The following is a 21,046-nucleotide window of genomic DNA, read 5'->3' as shown; positions in this document are numbered from 1 at the left end:
GTGTGGGTTTTAATTTGCCGTCTCTTAATGCCTGGAAAATTACAGAGGGCCGATGGCTGACTGAAAGGAACCAGGCGTTTAATACGAGAGACGCCGCGGCCAGGCAACGCCGTTTTATCACCGCTTCCTTTTAAGTGAGGAGCGAGCGGGATAATTAACACAGGGGTGCGATAAGTGCACGGATACTTAGCGGTGATTTATGCGCCGCACAAGGTCAGAATTATTTAGATCAAGAGCAAAATATTGCAGGACTGAGAGATCAGTAACCTGCGGGGAGGCGGAAAATACTGGGCCCTGACCGGGGGAGGTAAGCCGGCGGGGAACCAAACCGGAAAAGTTACCGTCAAGACCTCATGATAGTACTTAGTGTTTGGAGCTTTAAGGGTGTGGTGTTTGCTGCCAAGAGCCGCTGCTCCATTATGTATTACATTGACTGTTATTTATCTGAATTGTGACCACGTAATACCATCTCTCTCCTCTAGCGGCCACTGCAGGAAAATCATATAGCCAGTTGGCGATCTCTCCCAGCGATCACTAGGGATTTATAAGACCCATGGTGAGACAATGTCTCAGAGCTTATAGTCATGCTATTTTCCATTTTTGGGACGATTACCATTATATTCCCTTTCCCTAAATGGAGTGCTGCTGCCCCCTATATGACAGAAAAATTTAAAGAGATGAATAAGAATAATATATAGGGGGGAAAAAAGAGATGTTGGAAAGCTTCTACTAGAGTAATGCCTTTGTTTACGCAGGGAATTTGGAGCTCTGTCAGCAAACGGAGCTCTGGACATATGAGAATATAAATTAATAAAAAGAAAAAAATATTTAAAAAAAGAAATAGAAAAAACAGAAAATACAGATAAATTTTTTAACCCCTTCCCGCCGATGGCATTTTTTGATTTTCGTTTTTCGTTTTTGACTCCCCTCCTTCTAAACCCCATAACTTTTTTATTTCTCCGCTCCCAGAGTCATATGAGGTCTTAATTTTTGCGGGACAATTTTTTCTTCATGATGCCACCATTAATTATTCTATATAATGTACTGGGAAGCAGGAAAAAAATTCAGAATGGGGTGGATTTGAAGAAAAAATGCATTTCTGCGACTTTCTTACGGGCTTTGGTTTTACGGCGTTCACTCTGCAGCCAAAATGACATGTCCCCTATATTCTGTGTTTCGGTACGGTTCCAGGGATACCAAATTTATATGGTTTTATTTACATTTTGACCCCTAAAAAAAATTCCAAAACGGTGTTAAAAAATTTTTTTTCTAAAAGTCGCCATATTCCGACGGCCGTAACTTTTTTATACATAGGTGTACGGGGATGCATAGGGCGTCTTTTTTTGCGGGGCCGGGTGTACTTTTTAGTTCTACCATTTTCGGGAAATGTTATTGCTTTGATCACTTTTTATTCAAATTTTTATCAGAATTAAAACAGTGAAAAAACGGCGGTTTGGCACTTTTGACTATTTTTCCTGCTACGGCGTTTACCGAACAGGAAAAATATTTTTATAGATTTGTAGAGCGGGCGATGTCGGACGCGGGGATACCTAACATGTATATGTTTCACAGTTTTTAACTACTTTTATATGTGTTCTAGGGAAAGGGGGGTGATTTGAACTTTTAATACTTTTTATATTTTTTTATATTTTTTTTTTACTTTTTTTTAAATTTTTTTTTTGCATTTATTAGACCCCCTAGGGGTGTTGAACCCCAGGGGGTCTGATCACTAATGCAATGCATTACAATGCTAATGCATTGCAAAAAATCATCATCTCTTTTGCAGGCTGTATACACCAGCCTGCAAAAGAGAGAATTTGCAGACTGGCTGGGAGCCCTTAACAAGGCTCCCGGCTGTCATGGCAACGGGGGGTCGGCCCTGGAGCATGCTCCAGGAGCCGGCGATCCCTGCCAAAATGGCGGCGCCCATGCGCCGCCGGGAAGATGGCGCCTCCGGCGCCTTTGACAGCAGCGCCGGAGGGGTTAATGCCTCCGATCGGTCCGGGGACCGATCGGAGGCATTAGAGCCGGTTGTCTACTGCTTAAAGCAGTAGACACCCGGCGGATATGACGGCCGCCCGGCTCCCGGGTGGTCGCCATAGTTACAGACCCGACACGCGCCGTACTATTACGGCGCATGTCGGGAAGGGGTTAAAATAAAATACAAATAAAAAAATTCTAATAAAATAAAATATTACATTGACTGTTATTTATCTGAATTGTGACCATGTAATACCATCTCTCTCCTCTAGTGGCCACTGTAGGAAAACCATATAGCTAGTTGGGATCTCCCGCAGCGATCACTAGGGATTTATAAAGCCAGACCCATGGCGAGACAATGAGTTAGAGCTTATAGTCGCCGTTATATTCCCTTTCCCTAAACTGAGTGCTGCTGCCCCCTATATGACAGAAAAATTTAAAAGAGATGCATAAGAATAATATATAGGGTAAAAAAATCTGTTGGAAAGCTTCTACTAGAGTAATCCCTTTGTTTACGCAGGGAATTTGGAGCTCTGCCAGGAAATGGAGCTCTGGACATATGAGAATATAAATTAATTAAAAAAAAAAAAAAAAAAAATGTAAATAAGAGAACCCCCCCCCCCCCAGAAAATACAGATAAAAAAATTCTAATAAAATAAAATATTACATTGAATGCTATTTATCTGAATTGTGACCATGTAATACCATCTCTCTCCTCTAGTGGCCACTGTAGGAAAACCATATAGCCAGTTGGGATCTCCCGCAGCGATCACTAGGGATTTATAAAGCCAGACCCATGGCGAGACAATGACTTAGGGATTATAGTCGCCATTATATTCCCTATTCTTAAAAGGAGTGCTGCTGCCCCCTATATGACGACAAAACATATATTATGAATATTATTTTTATTTTTTTTTTAAAGTAAAAAAAAAAAAAAAAAAAAAAAAAAAAAAAAAAAAAAAAAAAAGATAAAACCCAGAAAATAAAGATAAAAAAACTGAATAAAGCAAAAATAAAATAGTGTTCATGGGGTGGGGGGGGGGGCTTTGTGCTTGCACTACTCTGCTTCTATGAGTGCAGTGATAATAGGCAGGAAAGGGGTTATGGCTAAGTCTGATAGGATTTCTAAACAAAAGGATTGAATTTCTATTATCTGGGTAATGTTATCCCATAAGAGCCCAGAGGATCGGCACTATCGCTGTGCATTATCTGCTCGGTGAGGAGCCTGTGAATATACTAGAAGCAGCTAATGTGCGGGCGATAGATATCCAGCCAGTTAGCAAGTGTATGGCGTCAATAAGAAGTGCCGGGCGGGGGCCCAGGAGGACACGAGCCCCACCCTAATCTCGGAGTATGGAAGTCACATGACTCTCTTGAATGGCTGAGATACAATGTACGGCGGGTGAGCTTGCTAGTCAGGGACGATGCCGTAGCACTTGGGGTGCTGGCAGCTGGACCACTGGTATTAAAGGGGTTTTGCAAACTAAAGGGTATTGATGACCTATCCATAGAAGAGGGTCATGAAAACCAGATTGGAGGGTGTCTGACATCTGACAACTCCACTGCTGTCCTCAGCCGTCACCTATAAAACCCTCTGGGTAGTGACTAGGCCAGGTAACTGCAGATTGGCTCCAATTCATTGCAGTGATTTGATTAGAATGGCGCCATCCTAGGGATAGGTGACCAATATCCTTTAGCATGGAATATCCCTTTAATTTCAGTGCAACGATCTCTATCCTTGGGGCTTAGTCACCCCGGAGATGACTGCACTAGGTAGCACCGAGTCATGGGTCCTTACCAGTTAGCCGGCGCTCCAGGAATACCGCTCCCTGCGGAGGGGACCAGGACGGAGTTCCTCTCCTCAGTCAGTGTCAGTCTCATCTCCAGGAGCTGAGCCTCACGTTCTGCATCGTCTTCAGTCTTATCTGCGGGAGGGAGAATCAGAGTGTCACATGTCACCGTTACATCCCACGATGGCGCTATTGTGAGGGTTCTGGGGTGCTAAATCTTATTTCCTATTATATACACACCCTATTGTAGCAGTGCCGTGATGTTACTGCTATTCGGAGTGTCACCATATACCCTGTCTGCACCCTACAATCTGGCAGGGGGATAAAGGGTTCATCCCGCATCGGATAGTCTGACATCTTTCCATCTAAGTGTGCATGCAATGTTTGGTGAGGTTTCTTAATTCTATAGATAAAACGGCTTTATGTGACATGTTTCACCTGTACTATTAAGACACTGCACCAAAAATTGCACCATGCATGCACCTCAGGTAGTAGGGCGGCAATACTGCTGTGATTGATGGTGTGAACGGGGCCTATCATGATGAAAGTAGAGGGCATTGGGCTATAGCGGGGGACTAGTCGTGGGATGAGAGCCCCATCTGCACCTTGTCTGCTCACGAGCTTCTGCAGCTGCTGGTCTAAGTACTCCTGGCGCTTGGTCAGAGCGTTCAGCCATTTCCTCTTCAGTCTGTCCAAGTCGCGGTCCTGGAAGAACGTAAATCCCGTGTCAGACACTTCACAGTATTAAGTGGTTGGCGATCCTCGGAAGAATGCGGAGGATGTACAAGTGGCGATTATGTGTATACAGCCCTGCAGCTTTACAACAGACGTCATACTTCAATCTCGCTACAAGATCTCTGCTTGCTGTCAGGGAACGGCAGAAATCTCATTTACAGATCTACTATTTCATAGCTGAAGGACTGTTACAATTGTATCCAGTCTCTGCAATCTATTACGTTAACTGCACTGAAACATTGTAACAAATTAACCCTGGAGATGGAAAACAATGGCTACCTAGTAGACCCCTTCATTATAGTGAAAGGGGTCCCTTGGAATCCATTATTGTCCATCAGACAGCCGTCTTTATTGTCTAATCCGATCTTCTGGATCTACAATGGACCAGGAGATGGGGTTAAGCAATGCAAGCGTGACTGTCTATACTTTATACCATTGTAACAGACACTCAGCTGTGACAAGTATTACCTCTGTATAGGTTTTCGTGCTTTGCATGTGAGCAAGGACAGTAGTGGTGGACACCCCGATTCCAGCGCTGGGTCACTTACCTTTAGTCAGGCATAGTGTTAAGCCCCCATACCCTCCCACCGCTGACTGACAACCCTCTCCCTATATTGTGTAAAGGGAGAAAATAGTTGAAGTCAGGTGGCAGGGGCTCTAGAAATAGCGCCACACCAGGTCGTGTCAGGTATTGCAGCTTATTCAAAGTGAATGGGACCGAGCAGCAATACCAGAAACAACCTACGGACTGGCGTGGCACTGTTTACGGAAGAAACCAGCCATGTTTTCCGCCCAAAGGAACCTTGGCTTCTGATCTGATGCCCATCCACCCATACACCTGCTCCTAGCACTGCATGGTCTACCAGACTGGTGATAAAAGCCAAAAAGGCCAATCTCTCCCCCACCGAGAGAGTCAAAAAGACCTCACCATGGCTTGACAAAACCTATTCTGTTATAATATGTTCTCTTCCCAGTCTCTTTTGCCATATTCTACTTGCGTGTCAGTGTCTTCTGCAGTACTGGAATTCTATTCATGAGTCTGGAAGATCATGATAAACACGAACACAGGTTTCACCCAGATAGGAGAGCATTAAAGTGCATGCGGACACATCTAGAACCCCAACACACGTGGCCGTCCATCAGAAAGGCCTTAAGCAGTGGCGTAACTACCGTGGTAGCAGCAGTAGCAGCTGCCACAGGGCCCGGGACATTAGGGGGCCCGGTGACAGCCGCTACCGCTGCGTTTTTTTTTAAATAGGTTGTTACGGGCCCTATTCACTTGCCGATCCTGGCTGGGCCGGGATCGGCAAGTGACACCGCGGGCCCCACAGGGGCTATCATTATACTCGGGGGTCTTTGCAGACCCCCGAGTATAATGACCGGCGGATCGGGAGAGGTAATAAACATAAAAAACTGTTACTTACCTCTCCGCGATCCTGCCAGGCCTCCATCCTACTGTTGTCTGACGTCTCTGACGTCACATGAACCCGGCATGCTTCCCGGGTCATGTGACGTCCGACGTCATTAACGAAGGACGCGAGCACAGGAAGACAGCACAGCACAGGAGCCGGGGAACAGGTAAGAAGCAACAGTGGTTTTTTTTTTTAATGTTTTTATTCCCCTAGTCTCCGATTATTATACTCTGGGGTCTGAAAAGATACATAGAGTATAATAATTGTTTATGGGTGTCCACAGAGGGACACTATTGGGGCATAATACTGTGTGCAGGGGCCACTATTGGGGTTAATACTGTGTGCAGGGGACACTATTGGGGTTAATACTGTGTGCAGGGGACACTATTGGGGTTAATACTGTGTGCAGGGGCCACTATTGGGGTTAATACTGTGTGCAGGGGCCACTATGGGGGATAATACTGTGTGCAGGGGACACTATTGGGGTTAATACTGTGTGCAGGGGACACTATTGGGGTTAATACTGTGTGCAGGGGACACTATTGGGGTTAATACTGTGTGCAGGGGACACTATTGGGGTTAATACTGTGTGCAGGGGACACTATTGGGGTTAATACTGTGTGCAGGGGACACTATTGGGGTTAATACTGTGTGCAGGGGACACTATTGGGGTTAATACTGTGTGCAGGTGACACTATTGGGGATAATACTGTGTGCAGGGGCCAGTAATGGACATAATAGAGTGCGGAGGAGGGGGTCGTTCGAGGTCTTCGGCGTCAGTTGGGATGGGGGGGGGGGCCCCATGTCAAAAGTTCGCCACGGGGCCCCGCCATTCCTAGTTACGCCACTGGCCTTAAGATACTTGACGGGACCCCTGGAGGTCCATTTCCAGTTATGGTGATTGGGTGGGGGGTACCGGGAAAGATGGCAGTAAATAAATCCAAGAGGAAAGACTGACAAGGCAGATAAAAGGATAAGATGCATTAAGGATCTGTGGAGGCCTTGAAGGCTGGAGAATGACACAGGGGAGAGCCCGTCAGGACCAGAGTAAATGAGACGAGCTGATTAGAGGGGCCATAAACTACGCCGTTATATGACTATCCTGAAATGTGCGAAGAAAAGAGACGGCCATAAAGCGGGGGTGCTGCTGGGCAGAGGAGCTCTGTGGCACCAGACCAAGCCTGACAAGGTGACCGCAAAGTCAATGAGAGAACGCCATCTTCTCATCATAACAAGTGGTGGTAGAAGTTTATTCATACAGCACCAACATATACCTCAGTGCAGTACTCTCCTCACTATTCTATCTAAACGGGGGGAGTCATTTTATAAAATGTAGTGCAAAATTTAAAGGTTTTTTTTGCCCATTATGCTGCAGCAGTGCCAACTTGTGCTTACTCTGGGGTTGCCGTGGTATCAACTGTACTGTGCATGGACTTCCTGTCACATGACTGGGAACTACCTGATTGTGTTCATACTAGACAGGAAGTTCCTGCATTCCATGGCAACCCCAGAGCAAGCACAATATTATCATGACTGAAACGATGACAAGTCAGGCAACCTACACGAACCTACAGACGTCATGCAGGTAGGATTCAAGACAAGGACTGCAGTGAAATAGCACCGACCTCCATGTTGCTATATAGATCTATAGTGTTGCTGTGTACCTCACTCTCCTCCCTACTTTTCTCCAGGAGCCCCCAAGTAGTCACTGCAGCACTCCCTCTGCCGCATAATAGGCACAGCAAGGCTATTTCCTCTCCCATGAAAGGGGTTATCCATGCTAAAAATACTGATGACCTATGCTCAGGTCAGACACCAGGCCCCACCAGCGATCAGCTGTTCTTAGCAGCTGATATAGAGAATGGAACAGGAAGCAGATACTGCTGTTCTCTGTGCAGTGGCCAGACTAGGTACTGCAGATGGGGATTTAAGCTGTAGTGACTCACTTTTGCCACTACTGACTCTGCTAAGAGTCCAACAAAGCTGGAAACAAGTGTTGTGTTCTCTCTGTGCGGTGACGTCTGCACAGAGAGACTTTAGTGACAACATTCACACTGCTAAATTTTGTACCAAATTCATGAAGTCAACACAGCCATTTCTCTAGTTACAATGGTGAGCAGGTTTTGTCCAGCCTGTTGTCAGACAGGACAAGCTTAATATTAATATTGTCGGTATGTGGTGAGCTGAAGTAAAGAGTATATGGGGCTAGGGAATTATCTTACCTGGTAGCTGTCCACGTCTTCTCCACCATCCTGCAAAAAAGGATAGGTAGATATTAAATAGATAGGAGATAGATAGAGAGATAGATAGGAGATAGATGGATAGATAGATAGATAGATAGATAGATAGATAGATAGGAGATAGATAGATAGATAGATAGATAGATAGATAGATAGGAGATAGATAGATAGATAGGAGATAGATAGATGGATAGATAGATAGATAGATAGATAGATAGATAGATAGATAGATAGATAGATAGGAGATAGATAGATAGATGTATTGGACACACTCACCTGATGCCCGTCCTGTCCCTTGCCGGTCTTGGCATGCACTATTTTCACACACCCCACGGACACAGACAATATGGAGTCTTCTATAAGAGGTAGTGTTCCCGAATCTTGCACTGATCGCACCTCTACCTGCAGTCGCCGAGACTGACCCTATGTAGGGAAGAACACAGATACGTCACATTAACACCTCCATATTATACGGCAGGTCTGTGCTGCAAACACTCAGATCAGATTATTACTATATAAACAGAACTATAGGTTTGGAAACGCAGTAATTCATGTAGGAGGTGCAGATCATTGCTATGAGTCTTGAAAAGAAACAGGGGTCCTCATATTTCCAAAAATGGTTGGTGAAAACCCACGCAAGCCTCCATTTTCAAGAGGAAGGTTGGGGACAATTGAGTGCTCGGCCCTTTGTGCTACGTACTGATGAAGGGTTGAGACCATGAAGCGCCGGGACGTTCAGGAACAACATGGTGCGATCCAGAGGATGGTGACATGAGTAAACACGGGGCCCAAATGATGGATGGAAAGTGGTGCCAACCAGCACCATAACAGGGAAAGGACACAAGTGTGCAACATTTTCGGGAGGGTAAAAAGTGCCAGCTGGGCAGTGGTGAGGATCAGCAGCGGAAGAGGTGGTGGAACAGGTGTTGGGTCCTGCATTTGGCACATGGGAGCAGCGTCTGTTCCTGTGCACCAGCATGAGAAGGATGGGCTATACAATCCCTCTAAGCGCCGGTATGGCCGCGTGCGGGTCACTTCCTCTGATGGGTAATTTCCTCTGTCCTGACGCTGATGCGGAGCAGCCCGCTGTACAGCAATGTGCTGAGCTCCTTCCCACGGAGAGGCGGCTAATGTGAATTACTGGCTAATTAGCTCGAAACTTTAGGGAGAAATTAACAAAATAGCACAGACAGTAATTGCAGCAACAAGGTGAGGGAAATTGGTTATTACCGGGCTGGGGAGCAATTAGCCTCGGCTCAGACATTTCCTGGCAGCCCCTGGGAGAGCCGCTCGCTGAACACGTCTAATCCTCCGCTCCAGCTACAAACACAGGTAAACGCTTCCCTCATTTACCTCAATTACAGCTGCCACAAAGCAATTCATTACCCAGGTACGACGCCGCGGACATGGGGGAGGGGCGGGGGGGGGGGGGGGGTAATCACCGGGTATCATCTCCTCCGCTGACTCCCGAGGAGGATCGGTGACAAGATTACCGCCGCGCTATTATTCTCTCCGAACGCGATATAAATATTCCAGCGTGGAGGCGGATTAATGAGGAGGTTGTGTGTACTCCTACCGTACATAGTCACTAATAAAACACACCGCTATATACTATAGTAGTCAGAATCTGATAGGTGCCGGATTATCAGAAATGTATGCAAAATGCAATGGTAACGGTGGAGAATGGTTGAAAGGGTTAATTGTCATACAAGCTACACAGCAATACAAGTTCCATTCTTGCAGTAGCTCCCCCAGTGGTGAGGAGGGGTAACAGCTGATGTCAAGAACTACCGTATTTTACGGACTATAAGGCGCACTGGACTATAAGCCGCATTGCCCATGAGCGCCTTATAGTCCGTCTCGGTTCATATATAAGGCGCACCGGACTATAAGCCGCAGTCCGGTGCGCATTATATGTTATTGAAAGCGGCGGCAGGCAGACTTTGCCAGCGGCCGCTTAACCCCCCGCATGCCAGCCGCTTCTATTGGAAGCGCTCGGCAGGCGAGGAGGGGCTCTATCAGCAAAATCATGCTGATAGAGCCCAACCGTAAAAGTTAGATTAAACTACCCCCCGTTTTAAAATAAAAGCCTGAAACAGAATGTGAAACTTACCGAGCGGTGCAGGGCGGGCATTCAGGCCTCCTCTTCCTCCGATGTTCCGTCCTCCTCCTCCGCCGCTCGCTAACTGATAATGGCCTGGGCGCATGCGCAGTAGCCGTAGTAGAAGCATGATATTGCGCATGCGCCCAGGCCATTATCAGCGAGCGCCGGAGGAGAAGGACGGAACATCGGAGGAAGAGGAGGCCTGAATGCCCGCCCGCCCTGCACCGCTCGGTAAGTTTCACGTTTCAGGCCGGCGTGACAGCAGGGTTGCTTTTTTTCCATTCATTTCTATAGGTGGCGCTCGCATGCCGGCTCCCATAGAAATGAATGGGAAGTGTCCGGCAGCCCTGCTGTAACGCCGGCGTGTACTGCTGTGATACACGCCGGCGTTCCGTACTGTGAATGCACCCTTACGGTGCCTTTTATGTATGTATGGAAGCGGCACGCAGACTTTGCCGCCGCTTCCATCCATATATAAGCCGCACCGGACTATAAGCCGCACTTACGATTTCTGTGGAAATCGTAGGTTTTATATGTGCGCCTTATAGTCCGGAAAATACGGTATGTCAGTATTTTATAAATATAGAAAGTATAACTTTGGGCAGGTTCACTAAGAATTTGCATCACTTTTTGACATAAAAATGTTGCAAACTGGTGGTTTTGGAACTTTTTAACATCACTTGCAATGAAAACAGTGGGTGGGAAGTGGGACATCATCATTTACACCACTTTGTAATCTCCATCAGTGATAAGCGGGCCTCAATTTCTCCATTCACACTAGGACCTATAGTAACAAATTACTTTTTTTCGGTAGGAGAAATAGCGCTGTGTGCACCGCATCAGTCATAAACAGACGCCACAACACTGGTGTGAACAGTGACTGACAAAAAGCACAGAATTTAACCCCACATGGCAGTAACCTCATCCTGTGAGATAGGTGACCTCGCTGATCTGCTGTGTCCCTGCGGACCACTGCGAAGACGACTAACATTCCCAGCACAGCAGGCGAGCTGGAGTGGCAGGGAGACTGCAAGAGGCGGTTTTAACTAGAGATGAGCAAACAGCGTTCCATCGAGTACATGTTCGATCGGATATCAGGCTGTTCGAGGTGTTCGATTCCAGTCAAACACCAGGTGGCAAACTCACTAAAAATTCGTATCCCCTCCCACCTTCCCTGGCGCTTTTTTTGCACCAATAACTGCGCAGGGGAGGTGGGACAGGAACTACGACAACAGAGGCATCAGAAAAAGTAATTGGCTGGCTAAAATAGGTGACCTCCACTTTATACGAATAGTGGATTTAATATCTGGTTCATATGAGACTGTGAACTATGTGACTGTGAGACAGGGACAGATGTACAGGCAGGGTTAGCTAGGGATTACCTTTATTTAGGGGGGAATATCACTCACACAGCTCTTTGGGGCTCTATCTGGTCGGGATCCCTGTCAGCTTGCGATATGCGGGAGCTGACTTTTTCCCATAAGAATGCAATGACCAGCGTTGATTGGCCAAATGCCATACAGAATACAGCATTCGGCCAATCAACGCTGGTTTTGCCGTAGGCTCGTCTGTGAGGAGTCAAAGTCTAAGATCGGACCAGAATGGAGACTGCTGTGGACCGATCTTAGACTCCGCCTCCTCCGGCAGAACCAGCGTTGATTGGCCAAATGCTGTACTCTGTATGGCATTCGGCCAATCAATGCTGGTCAATGCATTCCTATGCCGATGTAGCAGTGCTGGCTGTGTGCTCAGCTCTGCTACACCGGAGATGAAGCAGAGTGGAGTGTGCGCTGAACCCTGCTGCACACTCAGCTCTGCTGAGATGCAGCAGAGCTGAGTGTGCAGCAGGGTTCAGCGCATCTCTGATGTAGCAGACCTGAGTGTGCAGCAGGGTTCAGTGCATCTCTGATACAGCAGAGCTGAGTGTGCAGCAGGGTTCAGCGCATCTCTGATGTAGCAGAGCTGAGTGTGCAGCAGGGTTCAGCGCATCTCTGATGCAGCAGACCTGAGTGTGCAGCAGAGCTAAGTGTGCAGCAGGGTTCAGCGCATCTCTGATGCAGCAGGGTTCAGCGCACACTCAGCTTCTGCTACATCTCTGATGCAGCAGAGCTGGGTGTGCAGCAGGGTTCAGCGCATCTCTGATGCAGCAGAGCTGAGTGTGCAGCAGGGTTCAGCGCATCTCTGATGCAGCAGAGCTGAGTGTGCAGCAGGGTTCAGTGCATCTCTGATGCAGCAGAGCTGAGTGTGCAGCAGGGTTCAGCACATCTCTGATGCAGCAGACCTGAGTGTGCAGCAGAGCTGAGTGTGCAGCAGGGTTCAGCACATCTCTGATGCAGCAGGGTTCAGCGCACACTCAGCTTCTGCTACATCTCTGATGCAGCAGAGCTGAGTGTGCAGCAGGGTTCAGCGCATCTCTGATGCAGCAGAGCTGAGTGTGCAGCAGGGTTCAGCGCATCTCTGATGCAGCAGAGCTGAGTGTGCAGCAGGGTTCAGCGCATCTCTGATGCAGCAGACCTGAGTGTGCAGCAGAGCTAAGTGTGCAGCAGGGTTCAGCGCATCTCTGATGCAGCAGGGTTCAGCGCACACTCAGCTTCTGCTACATCTCTGATGCAGCAGAGCTGAGTGTGCAGCAGGGTTCAGCGCATCTCTGATGCAGCAGAGCTGAGTGTGCAGCAGGGTTCAGCGCATCTCTGATGCAGCAGAGCTGAGTGTGCAGCAGAGTTCAGTGCATCTCTGATGCAGCAAAGCTGAGTGTGCAGCAGGGTTCAGCGCAACTCTGATGCAGCAGACCTGAGTGTGCAGCAGAGCTGAGTGTGCAGCAGGGTTCAGCGCATCTCTGATGCAGCAGGGTTCAGCGCACACTCAGCTTCTGCTACATCTCTGATGCAGCAGAGCTGAGTGTGCAGCAGGGTTCAGTGCATCTCTGATGCAGCAGAGCTGAGTGTGCAGCAGGGTTCAGCGCATCTCTGATGCAGCAGAGCTGAGTGTGCAGCAGGGTTCAGCGCATCTCTGATGCAGCAGAGCTGAGTGTGCAGCAGGGATCAGCAAGATGCAGAAAAAATAAGCCTCCTGCTCAAATACAATGGGATATAGAATCCGCATGGAATCTGCTGTGAACAGGCCTTAATAGTCACCTGTGCAGTAGCCGACCTCCAGCAGGGGGCAGGCTCTGATACTAGGCTCTCGTACCTGTCTCAGCTGGTAGATCCCTCCTGTCTGAACGTCTTTCGCTTGAACGACTTCCACCGGACAGAACTCTCCGTTTTCATTCAGTTCTAAGATCTGGATCCATAATTCAACCTTCCGGGTGACCTCGCTCCACCTGGAAACATGGAGGGTCTTAGTGAATAATTCCACCATTACTCTCCCCCATTGTTTATTCTGCATTAGGCTGTATGCCTATATATCTGTACAGTGAATGCTACTGCTTGGCCAGATATATACATGCATGTGTGCCTATAACATGATAGGTGACATTAAACCATTAGCACTAGTGCATAAAGGACAATGATCGTGTGTTTGCATCCCCCAAACCCTATAAGCTTTCCTATAAAACAGATTGTGAAATATTGCAGTTCTCACACTGGCCACTAGAGCAGTATTGTGCAGTTCACTTGTCAGCTTTACCGTACAGACTGAGGCATCTTGAGCAGGGTCATCTCATTATCATAGTGAATGATAGCTCTATTGGAGGCCTAGATTCGTCAGGATAGTAACACTATACACTATACCGTATATACATACAGATAAGGCTAACCATTTGTCTACTGACACTCTGCTACCCATTACAGAGGCCTTCATTTCAGCGGCTATAAAGCTCATACATGTATACAGACAGAAGGACAGTACCTCCAACTATCCCGGCTCACCTGTCTCGTAAACTGCGTGTTTTTGCCTGGATTATTCCCAGATCCCACAAGGCAGGATTCTTACGAGGGTCGCTCGCTTTGTGTCCGTAAACTTCAATGGCCAAAGCCCCTTCAGCCAAATAATCCAAGAAATCTTCCGTGATGTTAACAGAAAACTCCTAATGGGGACAGAAAGTGTACGTGGGTCAATAAAATTCTCAAAGTCACAGTATTTTAATGGGACCCCCACTGGATGGAGCGGCAGATTGTACCTATACACCGGTGCCCCATTCACATCTATGGCGCGCTGTTCTATCCTAGTAATACAGCACTGAGCAGAAGAGGGCGAGCCCCGTAAATAAAGTGTTATCCTATCAGATATGTCCAAAATCACACAGGAGAGCAAGCGGAGAACTTACCTTACAGTGATCAAAGACGACCATGCACTGGGGCTCCTTGCTGACAGGAGAGGACGTAGTAGGGTCTACCTCAGGGGCCACCATGATCGGCTCTGGTTGATCGTAGAACGTATAATGGCAGAACACAAAGTTGGTAAGATGCTGCGGCAAACCTGTGGCCTGGAGGACCTTAACCTGAAGAGAGGCAGGAGAAGAAGAAATAAGAAGTAACTCTACTACGGCCATGTCCTACTAATACTAGTACAACCACTACGGTTACTGCCAAGTCTACTAATACAGATCTCCCACCACATCTACTATTAACACCATGTCATGGCCTGACAGCCACAAGCCCCTTCTATTAGCATCAGCCATACCTGCTTCTGTAGGCAGGCAGTACATGAGACGTAGTGTGCCGGCCATGACATAGCCCTACAGAGCACCACAAGTGTGGGGAGCAGCGTATACCAAGGAAAGTACTAGAACTGTGATAGCTCTCAATATAAGGAGGTCACCTCTAAAAAATAAGTAGGCCATCAAATCTGGGCCGGCCGCCAACTAAACAATCATGACTCGGTCGCTAAAAATTAGGAAGCAGAATTGCCGTGGTGGGAGCTCATTGTAAGATCTGTCAAGGTCAGTCAGCAGGGTGACAAGGCCGAGAAGAGAAGACGACATGGCTGCAGGCTGTATGAACAGGAGAAGGCTCGTACTATGTGTCATGTATAGCGTCGGCCTTATTACCTTCACAGGTGGTATAAGGAAGAGGCGTATATAGATATAATTTATAGAAAGTATATCACAATGTATATTACATACCTATACTGATCCTGAGTTATATCCTGTATTATACTCCAGAGCTGCGCTCACTATTCTGCTGGTACAGTCACTGTGTACATACATTACATTACTTATCCTGTACTGATCCCGAATTACATCCTGTATTATACTCCAGAGCTGCGCTCACTCTTCTGCTGGTACAATCACTGTGTACATACATTACATTACTTATCCTGTACTGATCCTGAGTTACATCCTGTATTATACTGCAGAGCTGCACTCACTATTCTGCTGGTGCAGTCACTGTGTACATACATTACATTACTTATCCTGTACTGATCCTGAGTTACATCCTGTATTATACTCCAGAGCTGCGCTCACTATTCTGCTGGTACAGTCACTGTACATACATTACATTACTTATCCTGTATTATACTCCAGAGCTGCGCTCACTATTCTGCTGGTACAGTCACTGTACATACATTACATTACTTATCCTGTATTATACTCCAGAGCTGCGCTCACTATTCTGCTGGTACAGTCACTGTGTACATACATTACATTACTTATCCTGTATTATACTCCAGAGCTGCGCTCACTATTCTGCTGGTACAGTCACTGTGTACATACATTACATTACTTATCCTGTATTATACTCCAGAGCTGCGCTCACTATTCTGCTGGAACAGTCACTGTGTACATACATTACTTATCCTGTACTGATCCTGAGTTACATACTGTATTATACTCTAGAGCTGCGCTCACTATTCTGCTGGTACAATCACTGTGTACATACATTACTTATCCTGTACTGATCCTGAGTTACATCCTGTATTATACTCCAGAGCTGCGCTCAATATTCTGCTGGTACAGTCACTGTGTACATACATTACATTACTTATCCTGTATTATACCCCAGAGCTGCACTCACTATTCTGCTGGTACAGTCACTGTGTACATACATTACATTACTTATCCTGTATTATACCCCAGAGCTGCGCTCACTATTCTGCTGGTACAGTCACTGTGTACATACATTACATTACTTATCCTGTATTATACTCCAGAGCTGCGCTCACTATTCTGCTGGTACAGTCACTGTGTACATACATTACATTACTTATCCTGTATTATACTCCAGAGCTGCGCTCACTATTCTGCTGGTACAGTCACTGTGTACATACATTACATTACTTATCCTGTATTATACTCCAGAGCTGCGCTCACTATTCTGCTGGAACAGTCACTGTGTACATACATTACTTATCCTGTACTGATCCTGAGTTACATACTGTATTATACTCTAGAGCTGCGCTCACTATTCTGCTGGTACAATCACTGTGTACATACATTACTTATCCTGTACTGATCCTGAGTTACATCCTGTATTATACTCCAGAGCTGCGCTCAATATTCTGCTGGTACAGTCACTGTGTACATACATTACATTACTTATCCTGTATTATACCCCAGAGCTGCGCTCACTATTCTGCTGGTACAGTCACTGTGTACATACATTACATTACTTATCCTGTATTATACCCCAGAGCTGCGCTCACTATTCTGCTGGAACAGTCACTGTGTACATACATTACATTACTTATCCTGTATTATACTCCAGAGCTGCGCTCACTATTCTGCTGGTACAGTCACTGTACATACATTACTTATCCTGTATTATACTCCAGAGCTGCACTCACTATTCTGCTGGTACAGTCACTGTGTACATACATTACATTACTTATCCTGTATTATACCCCAGAGCTGCGCTCACTATTCTGCTGGTACAGTCACTGTGTACATACATTACATTACTTATCCTGTATTATACCCCAGAGCTGCGCTCACTATTCTGCTGGTACAGTCACTGTGTACATACATTACATTACTTATCCTGTATTATACTCCAGAGCTGCGCTCACTATTCTGCTGGTACAGTCACTGTGTACATACATTACATTACTTATCCTGTATTATACTCCAGAGCTGCGCTCACTATTCTGCTGGTACAGTCACTGTGTACATACATTACATTACTTATCCTGTATTATACTCCAGAGCTGCGCTCACTATTCTGCTGGAACAGTCACTGTGTACATACATTACTTATCCTGTACTGATCCTGAGTTACATACTGTATTATACTCTAGAGCTGCGCTCACTATTCTGCTGGTACAATCACTGTGTACATACATTACTTATCCTGTACTGATCCTGAGTTACATCCTGTATTATACTCCAGAGCTGCGCTCAATATTCTGCTGGTACAGTCACTGTGTACATACATTACATTACTTATCCTGTATTATACCCCAGAGCTGCGCTCACTATTCTGCTGGTACAGTCACTGTGTACATACATTACATTACTTATCCTGTATTATACCCCAGAGCTGCGCTCACTATTCTGCTGGAACAGTCACTGTGTACATACATTACATTACTTATCCTGTATTATACTCCAGAGCTGCGCTCACTATTCTGCTGGTACAGTCACTGTACATACATTACTTATCCTGTATTATACTCCAGAGCTGCGCTCACTATTCTGCTGGTACAGTCACTGTGTACATACATTACATTACTTATCCTGTATTATACTCCAGAGCTGCGCTCACTATTCTGCTAGTACAGTCACTGTGTACATACATTACTTATCCTGTACTGATCCTGAGTTACATCTGTATTATACTCCAGAGCTGCGCTCACTATTCTGCTGGTATAGTAACTGTGTACATACATTACATTACTTATCCTGTATTATACTCCAGAGCTGCACTCACTATTCTGCTGGTACAGTCACTGTGTACATACATTACATTACTTATCCTGTATTATACTCCAGAGCTGTGCTCACTATTCTGCTGGTACAGTCACTGTGTACATACATTACATTACTTATCCTGTATTATACTCCAGAGCTGTGCTCACTATTCTGCTGGTACAGTCACTGTGTACATACATTACATTACTTATCCTGTATTATACTCCAGAGCTGCGCTCACTATTCTGCTAGTACAGTCACTGTGTACATACATTACTTATCCTGTACTGATCCTGAGTTACATCCTGTATTATACTCCAGAGCTGCGCTCACTATTCTGCTGGTACAGTCACTGTGCACATACATTACATTACTTATCCTGTATTATACCCCAGAGCTGCGCTCACTATTCTGCTGGTACAGTCACTGTGTACATACATTACATTACTTATCCTGTATTATACTCCAGAGCTGCGCTCACTATTCTGCTGGTACAGTCACTGTACATACATTACATTACTTATCCTGTATTATACTCCAGAGCTGCACTCACTATTCTGCTGGTACAGTCACTGTGTACATACATTACATTACTTATCCTGTATTATACTCCAGAGCTGTGCTCACTATTCTGCTGGTACAGTCACTGTGTACATACATTACATTACTTATCCTGTATTATACTCCAGAGCTGCGCTCACTATTCTGCTGGTACAGTCACTGTGTACATACATTACATTACTTATCCTGTATTATACTCCAGAGCTGCGCTCACTATTCCGCTGGTGCAGTCACTGTGTACATACATTACATTACTTATCCTGTATTATACTCCAGAGCTGCACTCACTATTCTGCTGGTACAGTCACTGTGTACATACATTACTTATCCTGTACTGATCCTGAGTTACATCCTGTATTATACTCCAGACTGCGCTCACTATTCTGCTGGTACAGTCACTGTGTACATACATTACTTATCCTGTACTGATCCTGAGTTACATCCTGTATTATACTCCAGAGCTGCGCTCACTATTCTGCTGGTATAGTCACTGTGTACATACATTACATTACTTATCCTGTATTATACTCCAGAGCTGCGCTCACTATTCTGCTGGTGCAGTCACTGTGTACATACATTACATTACTTATCCTGTATTATACTCCAGAGCTGCGCTCACTATTCTGCTGGTACAGTCACTGTGTACATACATTACATTACTTATCCTGTATTATACTCCAGAGCTGCGCTCACTATTCTGCTGGTGCAGTCACTGTGTACATACATTACATTACTTATCCTGTATTATACTCCAGAGCTGCACTCACTATTCTGCTGGTACAGTCACTGTGTACATACATTACATTACTTATCCTGTATTATACTCCAGAGCTGCGCTCACTATTCTGCTGGTGCAGTCACTGTGTACATACATTACATTACTTATCCTGTATTATACTCCAGAGCTGCGCTCACTATTCTGCTGGTGCAGTCACTGTGTACATACATTACATTACTTATCCTGTATTATACTCCAGAGCTGCGCTCACTATTCTGCTGGTGCAGTCACTGTGTACATACATTACATTACTTATCCTGTACTGATCCTGAGTTACATCCTGTATTATACTCCAGAGCTGCGCTCACTATTCTGCTGGTACAGTCACTGTGTACATACATTACATTACTTATCCTGTACTAGCTGTTACCCGCGACTTCGTCTGCGGTGATTGTAGCAGTGGGTATATACAGGCGTGGGTAAGGTTTTCGTACTGTGTATAAGGGATGGGATATGAAATGTAACTTTGTATCTTGTTTTTGCTGTAATTCAGAGAATACGTGAGACTTTTGTGTTGAAGTTACTTTGTATTTGAGCTGCTATATATACGGTGTTGGTATAAACTTTACATAGTGACTTTGGGACAGAAGTATTTGAAGTTAACCCTTTCCCGCCGATGGCATTTTGTGATTTTCGTTTTTCGTTTTTGACTCCCCTCCTTCTAAACCCCATAACTTTTTTATTTCTCCGCTCCCAGAGCCATATGAGGTCTTAATTTTTCCTGGGACAAATTTTTCTTCATGATGCCGCCATTATTTATTCTATATAATGTACTGGGAAGCAGGGAAAAAATTCAGAATGGGGGGGGATTTGAAGAAAAAATGCATTTCTGCGACTTTCTTACGGGCTTTGGTTTTACGGCGTTCACTGTGCAACCAAAATGACATGTCCCCTGTATTCTGTGTTTCGTTACGATTCCGGGGATACCAAATTTATATGGTTTTATTTACATTTTGACCCCTTAAAAAAATCCAAAACTGTGTTAAAAAATTATTTTTTGAAAAGTCGCCATATTCTGACAGCCGTAATTTTTTTATACCTGCGTGTACGGGGTTGTATAGGGCGTCTTTTTTTGCGGGATCGGGTGTACTTTGTAATTCTACCATTTTCGGGAAATGTTATTGCTTTGATCACTTTTTATTCAATTTTTTATCAGAATCAAAACAGTGAAAAAATGGCGGTTTGGCACTTTTGACCATTTTTCCCGCTACGGCGTTTACCGAACAGGAAAAATATTTGTATAGCTTTGTAGAGCGGGCAATTTCAGACACGGGGATACCTAACATGTATGTGTTTCACAGTATTTAACTACTTTTATATGTGTTCTAGGGAAAGGGGGTGATTTGAATTTTTAATCCTTTTTATTTATTTATTTTTATATATTTTTTCTTTTTGTAAACTTTTTTTTTGCATTTATTAGACCGCCTAGGGGTATTGACATGGGTGGGCGGTGTCACGGATTGTCAGAGTGGTGGGGGCAAACATGGCTGCTCTGGAGCGTTAAAGAGCGCCTCCTGGAGTATCGGTAAGGTGAGGGGCAAAGTGGTAAAGTCTATGTATATGTGATTGTGTGGGGTTAGGGGTGAGGCTGCAGAGGGCAATATGAATTTTGTGGCTTGCTATGGTCCAAAGTGTGTGAGATTGCAGAGATGGTGGT

General features: G+C 45.5%; 1 protein-coding gene across 2 annotated transcripts in view; it reads right to left on the bottom strand.

Moving 5' to 3' along the window:
• KIF13B (kinesin family member 13B) overlaps positions 1-21,046 on the bottom strand; it is a 145,210-nt gene that overhangs the window by 48,700 nt on the left and 75,464 nt on the right. For both annotated transcript variants that reach the window (XR_012715349.1, XM_075269304.1), the window contains exons 22-28: positions 14,529-14,702; positions 14,131-14,288; positions 13,451-13,583; positions 8,434-8,580; positions 8,140-8,169; positions 4,376-4,475; positions 3,779-3,905 (exon numbers count right to left, since the gene is read on the bottom strand). Coding sequence is in view for 1 of the 2 variants with exons in the window: in XM_075269304.1 (XP_075125405.1) it covers positions 3,779-3,905; positions 4,376-4,475; positions 8,140-8,169; positions 8,434-8,580; positions 13,451-13,583; positions 14,131-14,288; positions 14,529-14,702 (869 nt within the window). In the remaining variant the exon portion in view is untranslated. The remainder of the gene's footprint in view (positions 1-3,778; positions 3,906-4,375; positions 4,476-8,139; positions 8,170-8,433; positions 8,581-13,450; positions 13,584-14,130; positions 14,289-14,528; positions 14,703-21,046) is intronic.

Source organism: Leptodactylus fuscus, chromosome 3, assembly GCF_031893055.1.
Source record: "Leptodactylus fuscus isolate aLepFus1 chromosome 3, aLepFus1.hap2, whole genome shotgun sequence".
NCBI classification, from domain to species: domain Eukaryota; kingdom Metazoa; phylum Chordata; class Amphibia; order Anura; family Leptodactylidae; genus Leptodactylus; species Leptodactylus fuscus.
This window is presented reverse-complemented; position numbering and strand designations above follow the sequence as displayed.